The sequence below is a fragment of the Nipponia nippon genome, unplaced genomic scaffold, assembly GCF_047370975.1.
Source record: "Nipponia nippon isolate SJK-2023a ecotype South Korea unplaced genomic scaffold, ASM4737097v1 scaffold_7, whole genome shotgun sequence".
In the NCBI taxonomy this organism is placed as follows: Eukaryota; Metazoa; Chordata; class Aves; order Pelecaniformes; family Threskiornithidae; genus Nipponia; species Nipponia nippon.
The window spans coordinates 42179128-42196583 of NW_028262391.1; the positions used below are offsets into that span (position 1 = coordinate 42179128).

Consider the following 17456-nt stretch of genomic DNA (forward strand, 5'->3'; position numbering starts at 1 on the left):
CCTAATAAGAAAAGGCTCCCAATAATCAGAGATATGGAATCTGTGAGGATCAGCAAACCTGCCTAACTGGTATAGGAGTAAATGAACCACCAAAAGAAGCATGTGAAATAAAAATTGAATTAATGTCTAAAGAGTAAGAAGAGAATGAAATGCCTTAGAAATTTCTAATATTTGCATTAACATATTAAAACGTGGTAAAGGAATTAACACATTTTAAAATCCTACCTTTTTGTTTTTGCAGGGAACAGCATAAATAGCATTGGTGCTAAAGCTTTCTCCCCTTTTCTCATTACTCTGATAACTGGACTCTGCCTCTTTATCAGCATCTGAACGATAGGTATCCATGTCCCCATCCTCACAGTAATTGCCTGATATTTCCAGGGACTGTACAGGAGATCTGTCACTACCATCAAGTTTCCAGTTGGGCCTGCAAGTAGAAAGGAGTTGAAAACCTGTTTCAGTGTTGCTTACTCTTCCAAAAAAAAGAAAAAAAAAAAAAAAAGTAGAACCCTCAGTCTTAGAATATACACAACAAGTCCAAACAGCCAACACAGACATCTAGGCTTCTGTTAGCTGCAAACAAGGAATCTAGCCTACGCGTATGCTTTAAAATAGATGATTACCACTGGAGCTACATTTTCTTCTCTATGTTAAAGAAAATGCCCGATTAGAGATAGAAGGTTGCTAATTCTACCAAAAGAAGAGTCTGAAATAATTATTTAGCACAAAGGAAATATCTGACATGTAATTCAGATGATTCCTCAGTGATCAACTGTTTGTATAATTGATAGTCATTTGGCAGAAATAACACGTTTTTACTTGTGACTGCTGTACAATCCAAATCTCCCTCTCTGAAGATTGTATGCATGACATCACTTTATGAGAAATGGAATAAGGATTGTAGATACTTCAGACTCAATTTATGATGTCGTGAGGAAAAAGTAAGTGGCTATAATACCAGGAGTTAAATTAGTTTGCTGTAACTCTTCGATAAAATTGTATCTTTGACAGATTCTATTTCTAATATATCAAAACAGAAAGTATACACTACCCCATTCTGAGCTCTGTGACTGTCACATATGGTTCAAAGCATTCTTGTTCCACATAGGTGGAATCACTTTCAGAAAGGGATCGCTGCCGAGGCTGAGGAATAGCAACAGTGCGCCCTGTTAGTGTTGTTGCAAGGATAGCTGCTGCTAGAGCAGATCTGGAAGAAAACAGAAAAAAAGCAATGAAACAATACTGATGTCTTTTCTGTGCTCCACATTTTATATTTTTTTCCATTGCAATGTCTTCACTATTTAAGCAAAGCAAAAAGTTCACGGTTAACAAGCATAAACACCACTGAAAGTACTAAGGGACTGGTTATAAACTATTAACTCCCAAAGTAAAGCACAAAACTGGGCAAGCTATCATAACACAGCTATCTAAGAGTAAAGTACAATACCTATTGGTTTTCCCAAATCACATGCATGAAAATCATGGAATATACTGAGTTACATTCCCAAAACTGACATCAATAATTTACAGTATTTAGCATTCACTTTAGCCATAACAATACTACCTGAAAAAGTGTTCCACGTTCTGCTATTTTGTTTCCTAGTTTCCATTATTCCCTACTCTGAACCTTTTACTGATGACTCTGAAGCTGTTAATAAATGCTGGCACATTGCGAACTAGGGCAAGCTTAAGTAGATACAAGTGCCTGTTTGTGAGATGCTGCAGAGTGTAGAGAAGGGTAAGATGAAGAGAAAAAAGCAAGTAGGAAGAAAGATTAAAGGAGAGAAATGGCAAGGACTGTAACAGGAACGACGACAACTGGAGGTCAAAAGGAAGAAAAAATGAGCTAGGATTAAGTAGGAATGTTACAGACACTAGAAAGACCACAGAAAGCAACCAGAATTGAACTAAACATAGAGAAAACATTAAAAAAAAAACTGTAAGAAACTACAAATGAAAAGAAAAATAAATTCGTATTTTCTCTTTATGTAACTTGCCTATATAGCGAATTCAAATCTAATCCAACATGGTTTTACATGCCAGTTTTTTTAAGTCCCTGATTTTTTTAATATGCAATAAAACGGCGTTAGTAACATTTAATTTATGCTTTTCTAATGAGTTAGAACTTCCTGACTCACGGTACCAGTCCTGCTACAGTCCTACACTCTACTTTAGCAGCCAAATTAAAAATGGCCCTAACTTTAAATAGTCCATTTTTCTTTAATCGATTCTGACTTATTATAAGTTACATATTCATAATGGTCATTGTCCTAATTATTTAGCATGCTTAGGAGTGGGAGAAACATAGATATCTTTAAAGCTCAAAGAAGGGAACTGCCCCAATTAAAAATGTATTGTATTTATGAAAAAGTTTATGTAAATACTGCAGCAAGGACATGCAATTTTTCTAATTATGCTTTTCTAGTATGCTATTGTAGTTGATGAAACAAAAAAAGAAACAACTCAAAACCTACCTGGGCCTTTCTGGAGAAGGGTTTGGACTACGAGGGGGAGGGGTGCGGGGAACTGCAGGTTTAGGAGCTATGGTAGCAGCAGGGACCAGGCCATGAGCTATATGTTTCTAAACAATTTAAAATAAAATTAGTTGACAATGACTTTAAGGATCACAATGGAAAAAACACAGAATTGAACATGCATAAAAACTAACAATGCAAAATAATATAAAAGGGAAGAACAATTACATGCAATTAATGTAAACAGAAGACTTGAAATGGTTCCAAGTTTAACTTTTTAACATGTATGAACAGCTGCTAATGAAGGTTAGAAATGTAATTTATATAAGACCCATGAATGTAGGTTCTCCAACCACTATATCATAATCTGCAAAAACAGAATTTTAGCTTACTCAAGTTTGTTTTTTCCTCTATATATACAAGAAAAAAGGAATACTAGAAACTAACTTTTTCTTAAATATTTGAACCCTGCTTCACAGTAACAACATTAGTCCCTTTCTTGTAGAAAGAGTCTGTCAGTCAGAAGTAATCCTCAGTCATAGCAGTATGAGATGGAAGAAAAAACTATCACTAAACATTAAGTCTTGCAGTCAAAGGTTCAGCCTGAATTAAAAAAAAAAATAAATCCTACTGTGTTTTTATCAGCAAACCCAACAATTTTTTTAAAAGCATAACATTAAATACGCGCTCAGGAAAACTGGGACCAGAGTTCCCTACAAAGGGTACTGTGAATGGAATCACATAATGGTTGAGGTTGGAAGTGAGCTCTGGAGATTGTCTAGCCCAAGTCCCTGCTCAAAGCAGGGTCAACTAGAGAGGGTTGCTTGGGGTCCTGTCCAGTCAGGTTTTGAGTATCTCCAAGGGTGGAGACTCCACAACCTCCCTGGGCAACCTGTTCCAGTGTTGGACTACACTCACAGTATTTTTATTATTATTATTATTACATTTAAGTTGAATTTTCTGTGTTTGAATTTGTGCCCATTGCCTCTTGTTCTCTCTCTAAGCATCAGAAAATACCATGTCATAATAAAGTCCCCACCTTCAGGCAGATGATACTTTTTTATGGAGTAAAACAGGCTAAGTTTCTGCTATTTCTGCTACAGAGATTTTTTTTTTTCAATTATTCTTTAAATGTCTTCTCCAACAGGTTAATGAACAAGTGAACTGGGAAATATTTCTGTCTTTCCAGGAAGCCGCATCAAATAACTAAATGGTGCATTACAAAGACTGTCTTTTTACTCGGTCTTATCTTGCAAATGCAGTGCTCCCTAATTCTGGAAGTCAGTCTGGCATGCGCCGTTTTATTTACTGAAGACTGTTGGCTGTAGATGTCTTATTATAACTACTAGGAAAATATAGCTGAGGCAAAAGGATGCTTGCTGTCATCCCACAGTAAAAGTAAGACAACAGCAGAAGATCAATACTTTATCTTCATTCTAATATTTAAAAAACTTCAATTACTTCAAGTACGTTAAAAGATAATACCCACGCCATTGCTGACAATCGTGCCCCCCTTGGCTGCTCTAAGCTTTCGCTATGAACTTTTCTCATTCACTTTACGGCAGCGACCGTGTGCTTGGAGGATCGCCTCAGCAAGCGCGGGCAGCAGCGAGCTGCACGTCGGCGCCGGGGGCTCCAGCCCCGCCAGCACCCGCAGGCCCCCGCGGAGGGGAAGGGCGCGGGAACACCTCCCCCGCCCCGCCAAAGCCGGGCCTTTATCTAGAGAAGGCGGGCAGGCCCGGGACTGAAGGAGAGGACAGCGCCAGCCTCCGGACACCTTCTTTTCTTTGCTTAGGATTTGTTTTTCTCCCCGTTTTTCACTTCAGTCAAACTGCTCAGCGATCACCGGCGTCAACCGCAGGGCGCAGCCGCCTTCCCTCGGGGCCCCCGCTCGTCCCGCCCGGGCACAGCCCCCCGCCTCCCCCGCTGGCCCTGCTTCACGGGGACGGAGACCGGCCCTGGACGGGGCGATACTCACGAAGGGGCCCTTCCGGCCTCTCCTGAAACTGAACGCCATCGGGACCGGGTAGGGGACGGGCCTCTGCCACCGCCTCCCGACTACTTTCTCCCCGCTTCGGACGCGTCCCCCGTCGCGACCCGCCTGGTAGCAACGGCGCGGCGGATTTGCTGCGGGTTTGCGCTCCCCCAATCTGCACCCGTCTTACTCACCCCTCCTCCGGCCTTAGCAACCTACCAGTGGCGAGGCCCGCCCCATCCCGTCTCCTCATTCGCTCACGGGCGACGGAGCTCTCGCTTCCTATTTGCGGCCGCGGCTGTCAGCCAGGCGCGCACTCCGAGGCGGGCCGTTCGTCTGTCGGCTGTGAGGCGACGCCTCTCCTGAGCGGGTGGCGGCGGCTCTTTCCCGTCCGGTCTCCGCTGCGTCCTGTGCGGCCTCCGGAGGAGAGAGAGGCTGCGACCCCGAAAGGTCGGGGCGCCCGGGACGGAGCTCAGCCTCTTCTGGGCAAGTCAGCGGTGGGCCGGCGGCCGCCGCCCTTGGGGCCGTGCCCCGCTCCTCTCAGAGCAGGTCCCCGGTGAGAGCTCGCTCCGGGCCGGGCTGCAGGATGTGGCTCAGGGGGGTGGTGTTTGCGGTGGTACCGGCTCGTCTTTGGTTCTTAAATCGTGCCTTAGCTGCAAAGACTCCTGCTTCCCCCTAAAGTCAGAACACCGCATAAAGCTGGCAAACCTGAAAATAATCTCTCCCAGCAACTACCTGCTAATAATCTGTCTGGAGACTTCTGCCAGCCTGAGGGCTGGAGGTGCCTCTGGAGTCAGCTTTGTAATTGAAGCAGACTTTCTCCCAGCAAGGGTGGATGAAGGCATAGAAAAGGCAGTGTGGGGTTTTTTTTACCATCTGTGTGTCTTAATTCAGGTGTTTTTCAGATTGGCTGGCAAAGTCGGGAGTGGAATTTGCAAGCCAACAGCCTGTATTCAAGTAAACAGAGTTGCTTACCGATTTTGATATGTTAACCGTAACTGTAAGGTAGCTTCAGAGAGGAGACAGTGTCTCTTCCAGAGTATTCCATCTTACAAATTTTAATCATAAAATTAAGTTTGGAACAGGTTTATGAAATGTGTTAATATCTCTTCCATATTTCTTTCTAGGGTGTTACTGCTACTGAAGTAAAGATTAAAGGAGGTCTGATGACAACGAAAGCGAACTTGCCTGTGACGGCAGGGTCTATAGTTGTCCCTTATGGGCATGTGATTGGAAATGAGAAGTGGAGAGGGTCAGAGATAGCCCAAAGGCTACAAGGTAAGCACAAACAAATTGGAAGAGGAAGAACAATTCAGGCAAAGCATTCCCATCTGTCACCAGTATTGTTAAGATTGGCTGGAATATGCTTTACTCTGTGCCTGACCGGTCCCATATTTGTGGTACAGCCTATGTTAGCAGGCTGAAAATTCCTGTTTGTTTATCCTGTATCTGTGTGATCAGTTCTGTCATATTTGCATAGTTGCTGAGCACTGTAGAGAAGAAGCGGAAGTATCTGCTTCTTGGGAACCATAGCAGTGGGGCTATTGTGAATATGCACCTCCACTGAAGTCCCTTGAATTTACATGGTTACTGGGACTGTGCTGTTGTCTGTTGGCACAGCAAACTAAATTGAGATGATCCTTTCAGAATAGCATGTGATGTTTTTGTTCAAGTCCAGAGTTTACTGAGAAGCTCAAACTACAGAGTTGAAAGTGCTATTAATTGGCATTACTAAAGGCATCATACAGTACTTTGGGTTGCTTGTACCAGTTTTGCTTAAAGAGAAGAAAGGCTTTAAAAGAATGTGAAGTTTATTGTCAAGTTACTAGGATTACTGACACATTAGGAAGGTTGTGCTGTGAAGTTATTATTAGTATATATGGTTTTTTAACTACTGTATTTTTTTTCTGTTAACAATCTCACCTTAAGGGAAAATTAGACTCATCTTTGAAGATGGCTTGGGACTTGTGGATTTTCATCTTTCAAACAGAACTTGCATTTTATATATTTCTGAAGCAGATTTGGTTGCAGGGGATGAATTCAAGCGAAGATTGGTTCGGTTGAGAAATGTAAGTAAATACTAGATAAAGAGACAAGTTTAAAATTGGTATTTGTTTATTCCATGCTTCTGAAAACATTCTTCTTGTGTTATTTTTAAATTCTAGTGGAGCTAAACTTTTGTGACAATTTCCACCTAAAAACTGAAAAATTATGCAGCTGTGTAATAATGCTGTATTAAACCTCAGTACAGTTGCTGCAACTTCTGTTCTTCCTCTGATGTGCTTTCAGACAGCTCATACTTAACAGAAGTTTGCTCTCTGTTGCATTGCATCAGCTTGTCATTAACAAGGTCTTTTCTTCTTTTTTCCTTTCAATACAGACCAGCAGTCTTGAGGTAATTGTAATCGTGGAGAGAACCCAAATAAGTGATCAGTACTTCTTAGCAGTACAAAAGCTTGTTGTGCTAGAACTTGGAATGGTGTTGCTTCCTGTGGCAAATCAAGGAGAAGCTTCTCAACTTATTACTCAGCTAGTAAGTTTCTATGTTAGTGGACAAACATTTCTTAAAATATGAGACATGAGGAGAATTACCTGATTTCCTGCAATCATCACTTATTTCAGAAAGACACCTGGGATCGTAAAAGAACACAACATATTTTGTTGTTTGAATGTAAGGAATAAATATCCTGCAACAGTAATGTGGTAGTATAGTTCAGGGGAAAGAGGGCTCATTTGGGAACAAAGAAAAAAAGTTTAAGAATATGATACTGGATTTTTTTTTATGTGATCTTGCACTGAGATGCCACTGAATAGCATTAGGCAATCGTCAAGTTCACTGTCAAAGCCCACTTGAGATTTTGCTTTCTCTCAGGCTGGGGAAACTGTGTTCTTGTGTTGTTTTTTTCCTTTATCCTTTCTCTGATTGCATCAAAAAGATGACAAAATCATTGTTTTAATTCATGGTTGATATTCAGAAACTGTTGGTTTCCTAGTGAGACTTTGTGGATCTGCATTAAACCCCTTAATAAGGCGCACACTTAAGGAGGGAGCTTGTTTTAAAAACTTCCTAGTGATTGCATTGAACTCTTGAGATGAAAGAAACTATTTTAAAAACCAAAAGCAGAGCTCCAGCAGAGGGCACTCAGTGTCACTTATGGTTTTGTTTTGCTTCAGGTCCGTGAACAAAGTAAGGATCACAACAGTAACCCTTTCCTTCGGAAACAGTGCTCTCAGCTGGCAGAGCCATCGGTGTTTCGGATGGTGCAACAAATTCCAGGAGTTGGGAAAACAAAAGCTCTGCTTTTACTGCAACAGTTTGGAAGCATCCACCGGCTTTGTAATGCATCTGTCAAAGAGCTTGAGCTAGTAGTTGGACAAACGGTAGCACAACAAATTTACAGTTTTTTATGTTCCTGACATGCATGTGTAGTGCTGTTTTGGAAAACAAAGGCTTTTTGTTTGGTTGTTTCTTGTGAATTATAGAATTTTGGTTTTAATAATCACATATTATGGTAATTTCTATAATCCTGGTAACAACTGGAGGGTGTTGACTAATTGTCTAGATATTACTCTGCTGCTGCTTCTTCACAGCTGTTCTGCTCATGTAGATGGAGCTGTGAAAACTACCTTGGAAAGAGGGCTGTAAAATGTTTTGCATCTGTCTTGTACAAAAAACTGAGAGAAAGCTGTCTCTTCCAGCATCCACAGGAAAAAATGGAAAAGCAATTTGCTTGCTTGCTTTTGCTTTCCAGAAATAAACACTGTGTTAATATGTGGGTGGTGTTATCTTCTCAGTAACTGGAAATGTGAGTTACAGTGCTTTAAAAAAGTTGGCATATGTTGCTTTATAGTAGTATCTTTGATTATAACTTTTTGGAGTTCCTTTGGAAAGTCCTACTGGAATACATCTCTGGCTTTACACCAATTTATTTCTCTGGTTCCTTTTTCAGTTCACAGGGTGTTATCAAATTTATTCCTTTGTGTCTAATATCCAAAATCTTGGTTAAGTCATGTTGCGCTTTTGAACATAGGTTGAGATAATCAATTACAATATATTTTGACACATTAATTATCATTATTATAGAATCATGGAATGCTTTGGGATGGAAGGGACCTTTAAAGGTCATCCAGTCCACCCCCCCCTGCAATTGGCAGGGACATCTTCAACTAGATCAGGTTGCTCAGAGCCCCATCCAGCCTGGCCTTGAACATTTCCAAAGATGGGGCATCTACCACCTCTCTGGGCAACCTGTTCCAGTGTTTCACCACCCTTGTAAAAAAATTTCTTCCTTATATCCAGTCTGAATCTACCCTCTTTTAGGTTCAAAAACATTAGCCCTTGCCTTATCGCTAATGATTCCCTACTTGGGATGAAAACATATTTATAACTTGGCCATAAATATTTAATTTACTGTATTATACGCATCAGAATTTCCAGAACTACAGAACAAGATACTACTTTCTTGCAACTAGGGAATGCTTAAACTTCTTTATAAATCTGTTTAGATTTTATTTCCTCTCTCAGACTTTGGTACTTCGCTATGGAGACTAGATTTTACATCTAAAGGTATGTGGCCATTGTTGTTGCAAGGCAAACACTTTTTTACTACTTCAAGTGGCCATCTGTTCAGTGCATTAAATAAAATTCAATTAAAGTAGTAACACTTAGTACTAATGGAGTTTAGGCTGAACTACTCTTCTATTGCAAACCTTTATTTTTAGGGCTTTATAGTAGCCCTATACCTCCTTGTGGATAGAAACTTCTTATAAATATTCCTGTGGTCTGAGCAAAAACTTAACTTGCTGTGAAATTAGTACTTGCCTTAATTTAGCTGTTGGCTACCACTCAGTGTAGAATGAGTCTTTAGTTAGCTGACAGAAGATAGTAAGTATGTATTTTTGTATGGCACTTGAAAAGCCCAGACTTTGACTTCAATTAGAGGGGGAGGTGGTGGTTAAATGAAAAAAGACCCCCACCCCAACCTTTCCTCAAGGACTACTGAGTGTGATAATGGGAATGGAAAGGCAGGTAATCATGCAGCTAAGGGGGAAGATATTTGCAGGAAGACTATCCTAGTGGGCTAAGAGAAATGAAGAGGTGGCAGGATGATTCATGTGACTTTGCTAAAGATTTCATTAGCTGGATAGTAATTTAGCCATAATTTTAGCCATACACACAAAGTATATCTCTTCTGTATGGAATATTGTATGGCAGGGTCTTACATATCAGTATGTGGCGGCTGCTGCTGCTGCTTGTGTGTGTAAAAGAAGTGCAAATACATGTGAAGAATAACTACTAAGGATAGGTGAGTCACAAGTAATTTACAACATTTTTTTTATGTAAACTTTATAGGGAAACTCTAGAAATATGTTAACACTCTTTGTAAGGAAGCGAGTTTTAGACTATAAATTATAAGTTGCTGTGTTATACAACATAAACTTTTAAGAAAGACAGTTTCTTAGATCTCTGTAAGCAACATTACAGAAACATGCAGTAGATAGTAACAACCTGTAAATTATGCTGTATCATCCAAGCTGTAGGAGAATCAAGAAACTACTACTAAATGGCAGCATCTGATTTTTATTCTTAAATAAGTGTCATCAACATATTTACACCTATTACATAAGAAACTAAAAATAAATGACAACTTTAAAGTTTACACCCAGATGCAAACTTTCCCCTTAAGTTTTGAGTATCAAACAGCATATATCTACTCTGTAGATGGCAATGTTAACTAACACTACAGTGTTAGCAATTTTCAATTAATTTCAATTTCAGAAAATAGAAGAATCGCAAAGAAATGCTCACAGTTATTTTTTTTGTCTCCCTCCTTAATATATATAGCCAATACTTGCTCATTAATTGTTCCAAGGGGAGGAGGAGGATTTTATATCTGTTTTTTTACTTGGTGTAATAGTAAATAAGTATTCTGCCACTCAGACTCACAAGCACTTCTTTTCTTGTATTTTAAAGCATAGCCACAACTTATGCACTCTTCATCAATATATTGGAATATGTCAGTTTTGAGATTTGTTTCCGCTATCAATTTCATCATAAGACTTGTATCTCATTAGTCTTGATAAGTAGGTTAAATAATTTCAAGTTTGGAATAAAGCCTGTTTTTAACAATTGAATCAGCAGGCATTTAAAATATAACCTGGATCAGAAAAAGAGCCTAGTAAAAGCCTTTTGTAGTTCAAAAGATCTTTTGACTTCTAAGCCTTCTAATTCTCTTCCAGAATTAAATTAACTATTCAGTAGAATACACCTAGTACTCTCAGAAAAAGAATGTCTATGTGTAAAAACCGCAACTACTTGACACTGCCCCTTGGCACAAAGCTAGTTTCTCTGAATAATGTTATTCTCTCTCACCTGTGGTTTGTTAAGATAATTCTTTAAAGTAGTGTTACATGATTTATTACTGACTCTCAACTTTTACAGCAAAATCATCCTTTAATATGTCTCCTATTGTTTTGCATGCAGCATCAAGTTTGTAATAAATAAATCCCATCTATCATAGTTATAAAAAAATTAGTCATTATACTGTATTTTGAAATTCCAAAGGAATCCAGTCCTCATATAAGCAATTTTATCATCTACAACTTGTTATTGCATACCTCCCAAACCACTTCATTCTAACCTTCAGATACTTCAGTTTTACAGTTTTTGCCAGCCTCTGACCTTCATAGTGGCTCAATACACAGTAAATGAAGTCAATGGCATTTGTCTGAATTTATACACACGTATATATAAAGATAAAATTGATCAATATTTTTTATATACATTATAAAGAAAAATGTCATGTTAACAGATCCTTCTGAAAGATTCAGTACAATGAACTTTCTGTATTCAGAAGTGTGAAGGGAGAAAGCTTCTTCTTAATCTGAGAACTTCCAGCCACAGCTGAAGGAAGGCAGAGGGTGCTTGCAGCTTTCTGTCTATTTTTAGTTCCCCAGCTTAGAAAAGGCAGTTTCAGTGGGGCTTTCTTGGTGTGATCAATCTTACCCTCTTCCATGGCTAAGCAGATTAAGGAGTATGTCTTCTGCATTCCCACAGAATAAGTTGCACTCTTGCTATGCTGTAGGAAAAAGAGAAGCATTATAAGAATCAGTCATCCAAAATGGGTCAAAATTTTGAAGATAACAAAGGATTACTGTGCATAGTTTTCCAAGGCAGACTACAGCAAGCTTTCTGTGCTAATGACATACTAACTGAACACAAGGCCCTTCAGAGTGCTGTGGTTCTGGTGTTTTGCCCATGTAGACTCAAGGGTATACTATGCAAAGCATAAAGGGACTTGTGAATCTTTTTCATGGGTTGTGTTATAGTTAGCTCTTGCTGGCTTCTAGTGTAACTATACAATACATACACTAACCTCTCTACAAAGCTGAAGTATGTAGTTCTTGCACAGGTCTCTGAAGGAGAGTCTTTTTGCTGTCTTTGGACAGGTTCCACGTTGATTGCAACTATGACAACAAGAGCTACTGTAGGACATTCTTTTGGGATACCCGAAAGGTACAGCTTTCTCTGTCTTGTCTCAGCTGTGCCCTGAAGCAATTTGATTGTATTCTAGCCTTCTGTTTCCAGTAGCAGTTTGGAATGGCAGGTGTGCAACTCCTTATTTTCAATGAGGAAAAGCAACTACTTTTAAACAAAACAAGAAAACCTAACAGGAGTAAGAGCACCTTGATCACTCCTAAGGCAACAATACTTCAGCACCTAAGCTTGCCAGGGAATGTTAGAAGCATGAAGCAGTGGATTTAGTTGAACTACAGGTTCTCTCACACTACAAACAAGTTTAAGTTATTTAGAGCTTAACATTTTTTAATCTTGTGATCATTTTCCCTTAGTCTAAAGCTTCTACAGCAGCTTAGTAACTGACTAGACAGTTAAAGTCCACCAAAATAAAAAAATACATACATTAATCTGTGATCTAATACAAAAGTCACAGATCATTTATGTTAACAGTGCATAGAAAATAAGCATGTAGTCTTAGATGTTCAGTTTCATTCCATTATTGTTTCACTGTAGCTTTTCCAATGCTGAACAGGGTAGTATTTTCATCCTCTGGGATAAGTTAGGGGAAAATAAAATGTGCCCTGAAATTTATAATGCAATTAATCTAAGTAGCTCCACTCCAAAAAATGCCACCACCCAACCATTCTTACACGCACAAACTGTATTTTAGCTTGCTAAGTCACAATGATTTAAAAGACTGTTTAAGACTGAACACATGCCTGAATGCTTTATATATTCATCGGTGGAACGGGATATCTGACTACATGAAAGTAAACATTAATCAGGGACTGAAGCCAGGAAACTGGAGGAAAAAAAAACACCTCACATATCCAATCTGCAAAACATATTTGCCTCATTACATACCATAGACGCTGCTGTATCCTGGCAACTGATAACCTCAATCTCAATGGGCTGCTCTCCCATGCTCTTGAATTTTTCCAGCACCTCATTCACTCCAAGCCACTTACAATCCAAGCCACCAACTGAAACAATGTAGTCACCTTCTTTTAGGCCCATCGACTGTCAAAAAATTTTGCACAGGTTATTATCTGGAGTTATAAAGATGCATAAAATGATTTTGTCATCATACAGTATCTGCCCTAAAGGCATTTCCCTCGTAGATGCTATAAAACCACTGTCTAGCCAGATGTGTGGAACAAAAGCGTATACATAATATAGAAATACGCAACTTTTTCAAGTACACAAATAACCTATTTGAGTTACCATTGATAAATGTGATTCTGGCATACTCAAATGTTGGCTCTTTTTATGTCCTTTTCACTTTTCTCCTTAAGTAAATGAAACCTGTTTTTTGCTACCCTATCATCCCCCATCAGATATTTTCTCCAGTTTTTACTTCTTTCTTCAGTATTTTTATTTGTACTTCTCTGGTTGTTTCTGCCTCTCCTAGAGCTAAACTGTGCTCATCACTCATGCTGCTTTATCCCTTTGTTTCCTCCCCGCCCCCCCAAAAGAACAACATATTAGAAGGCAATAATATGTTCTTTCCCCTCTTTTTCCTTGGGCACATACTACCTTGCCTTCCCTTCCTGATCCTCATCTTTATTGTTGTTGCTACTTTCTAAAGCCTTCATCCTTGCTAGCTTCCTGAATTAGATGGGGAATACCATTTGCTTTTATTATTTGGGACCTTTTATCTAGTAAGTGTGAACAGAGGAAGAAATCAACTCTAGTTTAATGTGATGTCAGGGATATGGATACTCTAACATCTAAGGTGTATATAGCACTGAAAATGTGTTCAGATTATATGAATTGACTATCCTGATGTATAGTGGAACTCAATAAATACTCGATACACTGGTGTGAACAAGCTAGAGTTACATTTAAAAGATTGTAATGCTAGAGTCTGGTGCAATATTAACAATTTATCTCCAAGGTACTTACTGCTGCAGAACAAACTGGATCAAGACAATAAATCTGTACTGGCGAACCTCCTTTAAGACTGAATCCTAGCTCTCCTGCTTCATGGTGGATGTGAATGGTACGTGGAGCCGTCCATCTCTGCTTGGCTGAGAACACTGTCAGTGGGCCCTGGAGGTAACATAGCAGCAGGCACATTATGGTTTACTGTCATTCCTAAGTAAGCATTTCTATTTTTCTAAGTTATAATGCTTTAAGCTGATCTTATGTAGGTTTTACTCAGGTTAACTTCCAGCTACTTCCATTGAAATGGAACAGTGAGATTTATCCCAGAAGTTTAAGGTGTCCCCTGAAGTGCTCAGTCCTACTTCGTGACTGTTCAGGTGATACTTGCAAACAGAGTGGGATGAGAGCAACTGCCAGGTTGTTCTGAGATCTCTGTTAAGGTGTGCAGAATCTTTTGGCTGCAGCAGGCTCTAAGGTCCTACATTACTCCATTTTGGAGGAGATATTCTGATCCTAACCGCAACTCCCAATTCCCTTTGCCCACCGATACACACAGAGCCACCTGAAAGACTGGCTTTGTAGCATGCAGCATTACACATTCTCCATTCCCATCTCCAAGTACTAGATGTTTCTCCCCGCCTTTAAGTTGTATGCAATTATCAATTAAAACTTCATGGGACTTTTATAAAGGTTATCAAGAATGAATCCTGTGCAAAGCCATATACAAATAGCACTTTTATTCTTTGCTAGTCTCAAGTTGACTTATACCTCTGAAGCTAGGAGTGATCTCTCCAATAACTTCTAAAAAAAACCCCAGTTACTACAGGATCATTTTTTCAGGCTAAAATACTTATGTCCCTTCTCTCACATTAGAGTGAATTTATACTTGCTAGCAAAGTGACAGAGGTTGGTCGGCATTAGCATGTTACGTACCAGCCTGTGAAAGAAGTCTTTAACTTTCACCTTGGAAAACTGAGGAGCAATTGTTTCTATTTTGTGCTCTGTTTTAGCTAAAACAAAAAGATTAAAAAAATTAGTTTTCTCTCAAGTGTTAGTTAAAAAGACATACAAATTTATTTTGCTTTCATTCCAAGCTAGATAGAAATTTCTCCTAAATTCCTACCAGGCTGTAGAAAAACTCATTTTTGTGGAAATGTGTAACACAAATATCTAAATTGCCTTAAAAATATCTTGAGAGCTCATAGTATCAATATAGAAAACTTAAAACAATCCATCCAAACAAAACTATGCTATTGTCCTCTTAAATATTTTTCAAAGAAAAATAAATTAAAAACCAGCACTCATTCTTTCCCACTGCTTCCAAAGAGGAAAGAGCTGGATGAGCTGGACTAAAGTAGGAAGAACCAACAGCAGTCAAATTAAGTTAACAACTTAGACCAGTATAAGAGTTGTGCTACAAGAAACAGTTATTAGTTTTCCCTTGTATGATTTTAGCTTTTAAAGTTTCCCCATTTTTTCTAGCTCACAAGACAGTCGCCAAAAAAAGCTGAATTCTAAATAATAACCATTGTTATGTACCCCAGAAAATGATGTGGCCAGCGACAAAAAACACTGTAAGGCAGCTGTAACAAAATTCATTTGTCTGTGATTGAGGAAATATATGTAAGGAATCTGAACTCAAATGTACAGTACATAACCTGTACGTTATTTATATTATGTATGAATACGTATTATAGAGGTACACATACGTATAAAATAAAGGCATATCCCCATGAAAGCATACACATGTATGGTTAGATACCCTTTACTTCTAGCTGTGTATACTTACGAAGGATATCTGGAGCCTGGATTAGACTGAGAAAGTCATCTTCTGTCTCTTGCTGAGCATATTTGAGAAGTGAGCGCTTATGTGCAGCTGTCAGAACCTCCTGAAGAACCTCAATGTTTCGAAGCTTTTTGCACAGACCACAGACTCTTAGAGCTTCTTCATGGTAAACAATGGCTTTGCGTAAATGTGCTTTCCCTGAAAAAAAAGTAGAAACTGTTGGTTGTCCTCCCCAGACAATAAATACAAAGTAATTTCCAAATTGTATCTGGTAGCTGTGTGAAACTGGCGGTTACCTAATTGTTTTCTCTGAACTTTGTCCTTTAAAACGGTGAGAACCATCAGTCCTTCAGGCATGTAGTCATACAACTGGGAGAAGGCTTTCTCCTGCTGATCTTCATCATCACCAGACTGCACTATAATAACAGATAGAGAACATTAACCATTACACATCTCTTGGTGCCCTGTTCCTTTAGGTGTATCATTCTGTAGTTATTACTACCTTCTCTCCAAACGCAGTCAAATATTTTTTACATATATATTGATGGCCATTTCAAGTTTTTAGGACTTTTATCAGTCTCGTTATCTGTAGTATGCAAGTAATACTTATATGCCAGAACATAGTGACAAGAATTGAACAATTTAGTAGCATATAACGGATATAAATTTCTTTTGTTTCTGCAAAAGTTAGTTTATTGAACTTTCACATTCTTCTGTAAAGGACAAAAAACTATGGCCTCATATCTGAATGGGAAAATGGCCACAGATTAACATATATTGAAACCCCAAAGTTCCTGGCTCCTAGTCTTATTCATAGACCAACTTCTAACTATTTATGAGTTTATTGTTGTTATTTATATGAATATATAGAATATGTACGATTCTTACATTCATGGTCACACAGAATGGTGGCAATGAAGTAATGCGCCAGAGCTTTGTAATGGTCTGACTTTATTTGTGCCAGTTTAGACCAGGAATAGGGGATATTCTCTTTCACTGGTTCCTGATTCATTGCAGTGTTAACCAGCATGTAAACTTCTCCCACCTAAAATAAAGCACAGAATTGAAGTATGAAAATTTAGCATTAGTTATTAGGAGCTCAAGTAAGGGATATTATATTCAGCCTTAAGATAATTCCATGTGCATCAAATCAAGGGCGGGGGGGCGGGAGGAGATGGTTAGAAAGGGTTAGAAATAAGTTTTGAGAAAATCTGAAATGCCATCTCTGATTTTTCCTGTACAAGAAAAGTAAATCAAATTTTGTACAAGAACAGCTGGACTAAGTCAGTCAATCTATATGGCTTCAGAGTTCAATAAAAACACCATATAATAAATGGGTTTTAATTTACAAATACATCTCATCAGGTTAATTCAGCTGAGAAAAAGGGTGAAGCCTATTACTTATACAGTAGGTTTGTGCTTCACTTCTGAAACTGTGCAGTCATATCCAGCCTTAGGTTTGTGTGGTCTAGTTAAAACTGGGCTACTATCTTTTATGCAGAGGAAATAAAATAGTTTTTTAAGCAGTGAATGCTGCTTTAATGGATCAAACAACTCCATGTGGCAAAATCCAAAAATCTTTTCCCTGCAGCTGATCAATCCTACAGATAAGTCAGGGTGGCTTTACGGGTTTGGTAGGAAAGGCTTTGCCCATTTATCTAGTATGGAACCAATTATATATCTGCTACTCTGAAATGGCTCAGAAAGCATATTCATATCTTGTTGGCAGAACCAATTTTTGATGTCAACAACCTCAATCAAGTATGAACGGTACCTTCTGGGGCACAATCTGCCTCTCCATTTTTCAGGCAAGTC

General features: G+C 38.9%; 3 protein-coding genes across 15 annotated transcripts in view; 1 reads left to right on the plus strand and 2 right to left on the minus strand.

Moving 5' to 3' along the window:
• CEP89 (centrosomal protein 89) overlaps positions 1 to 4802 on the minus strand; it is a 44016-nt gene extending 39214 nt beyond the window's left edge. For 8 of the 10 annotated variants that reach the window (XR_015700756.1, XR_015700755.1, XM_009465755.2 and 5 more), the window contains exons 1-4: positions 4453 to 4622; positions 2475 to 2581; positions 1052 to 1207; positions 226 to 427 (exon numbers count right to left, since the gene is read on the minus strand). Coding sequence is in view for 8 of the 10 variants with exons in the window: in XM_009465755.2 (XP_009464030.1) it covers positions 226 to 427; positions 1052 to 1207; positions 2475 to 2581; positions 4453 to 4491 (504 nt within the window). In the remaining 2 variants the exon portion in view is untranslated. Of the gene's footprint in view, positions 1 to 225; positions 428 to 1051; positions 1208 to 2474; positions 2582 to 4452; positions 4623 to 4668 lie in introns of those variants that run through there. The other 2 variants (XM_087740615.1, XM_087740619.1) reach the window with 2 other exon arrangements.
• Positions 4803 to 4882: 80 nt separating this feature from the next.
• Positions 4883 to 9871, plus strand: FAAP24 (FA core complex associated protein 24). Its single transcript, XM_009465788.2, has 5 exons — positions 4883 to 5005; positions 5577 to 5727; positions 6379 to 6518; positions 6830 to 6982; positions 7624 to 9871. The coding sequence occupies exons 2-5, from the start codon at positions 5616 to 5618 to the stop codon at positions 7864 to 7866; spliced, it is 648 nt and encodes a 215-aa protein (XP_009464063.1). The 5' UTR covers positions 4883 to 5005; positions 5577 to 5615; the 3' UTR covers positions 7867 to 9871.
• Positions 9872 to 10014: 143 nt separating this feature from the next.
• Positions 10015 to 17456, minus strand: part of RHPN2 (rhophilin Rho GTPase binding protein 2) — a 31131-nt gene continuing 23689 nt past the window's right edge. For 3 of the 4 annotated variants that reach the window (XM_087740623.1, XM_087740624.1, XM_087740625.1), the window contains 7 exons: positions 16530 to 16686; positions 15938 to 16057; positions 15645 to 15839; positions 14789 to 14865; positions 13874 to 14020; positions 12833 to 12988; positions 10015 to 11528 (listed from right to left, as the gene is read on the minus strand). In XM_087740623.1, coding sequence (XP_087596749.1) covers positions 11277 to 11528; positions 12833 to 12988; positions 13874 to 14020; positions 14789 to 14865; positions 15645 to 15839; positions 15938 to 16057; positions 16530 to 16686 — 1104 coding nt within the window. In that variant the 3' untranslated portion in view covers positions 10015 to 11276. Of the gene's footprint in view, positions 11529 to 11825; positions 11917 to 12832; positions 12989 to 13873; positions 14021 to 14788; positions 14866 to 15644; positions 15840 to 15937; positions 16058 to 16529; positions 16687 to 17456 lie in introns of all 4 variants that reach the window. The other variant, XM_087740626.1, reaches the window with a different exon arrangement.

Bases quoted from the DNA above. Each gene is read 5' to 3' on its own strand.
- FAAP24 (XM_009465788.2), top strand. From the start codon at position 5,616: ATGACAACGAAAGCGAACTTGCCTGTGACGGCAGGGTCTATAGTTGTC. The intron at 5,728-6,378 runs GTAAGCACAAAC...TCTCACCTTAAG, and splicing joins GATAGCCCAAAGGCTACAAG to GGAAAATTAGACTCATCTTT. The intron at 6,519-6,829 runs GTAAGTAAATAC...CTTTCAATACAG, and splicing joins GATTGGTTCGGTTGAGAAAT to ACCAGCAGTCTTGAGGTAAT.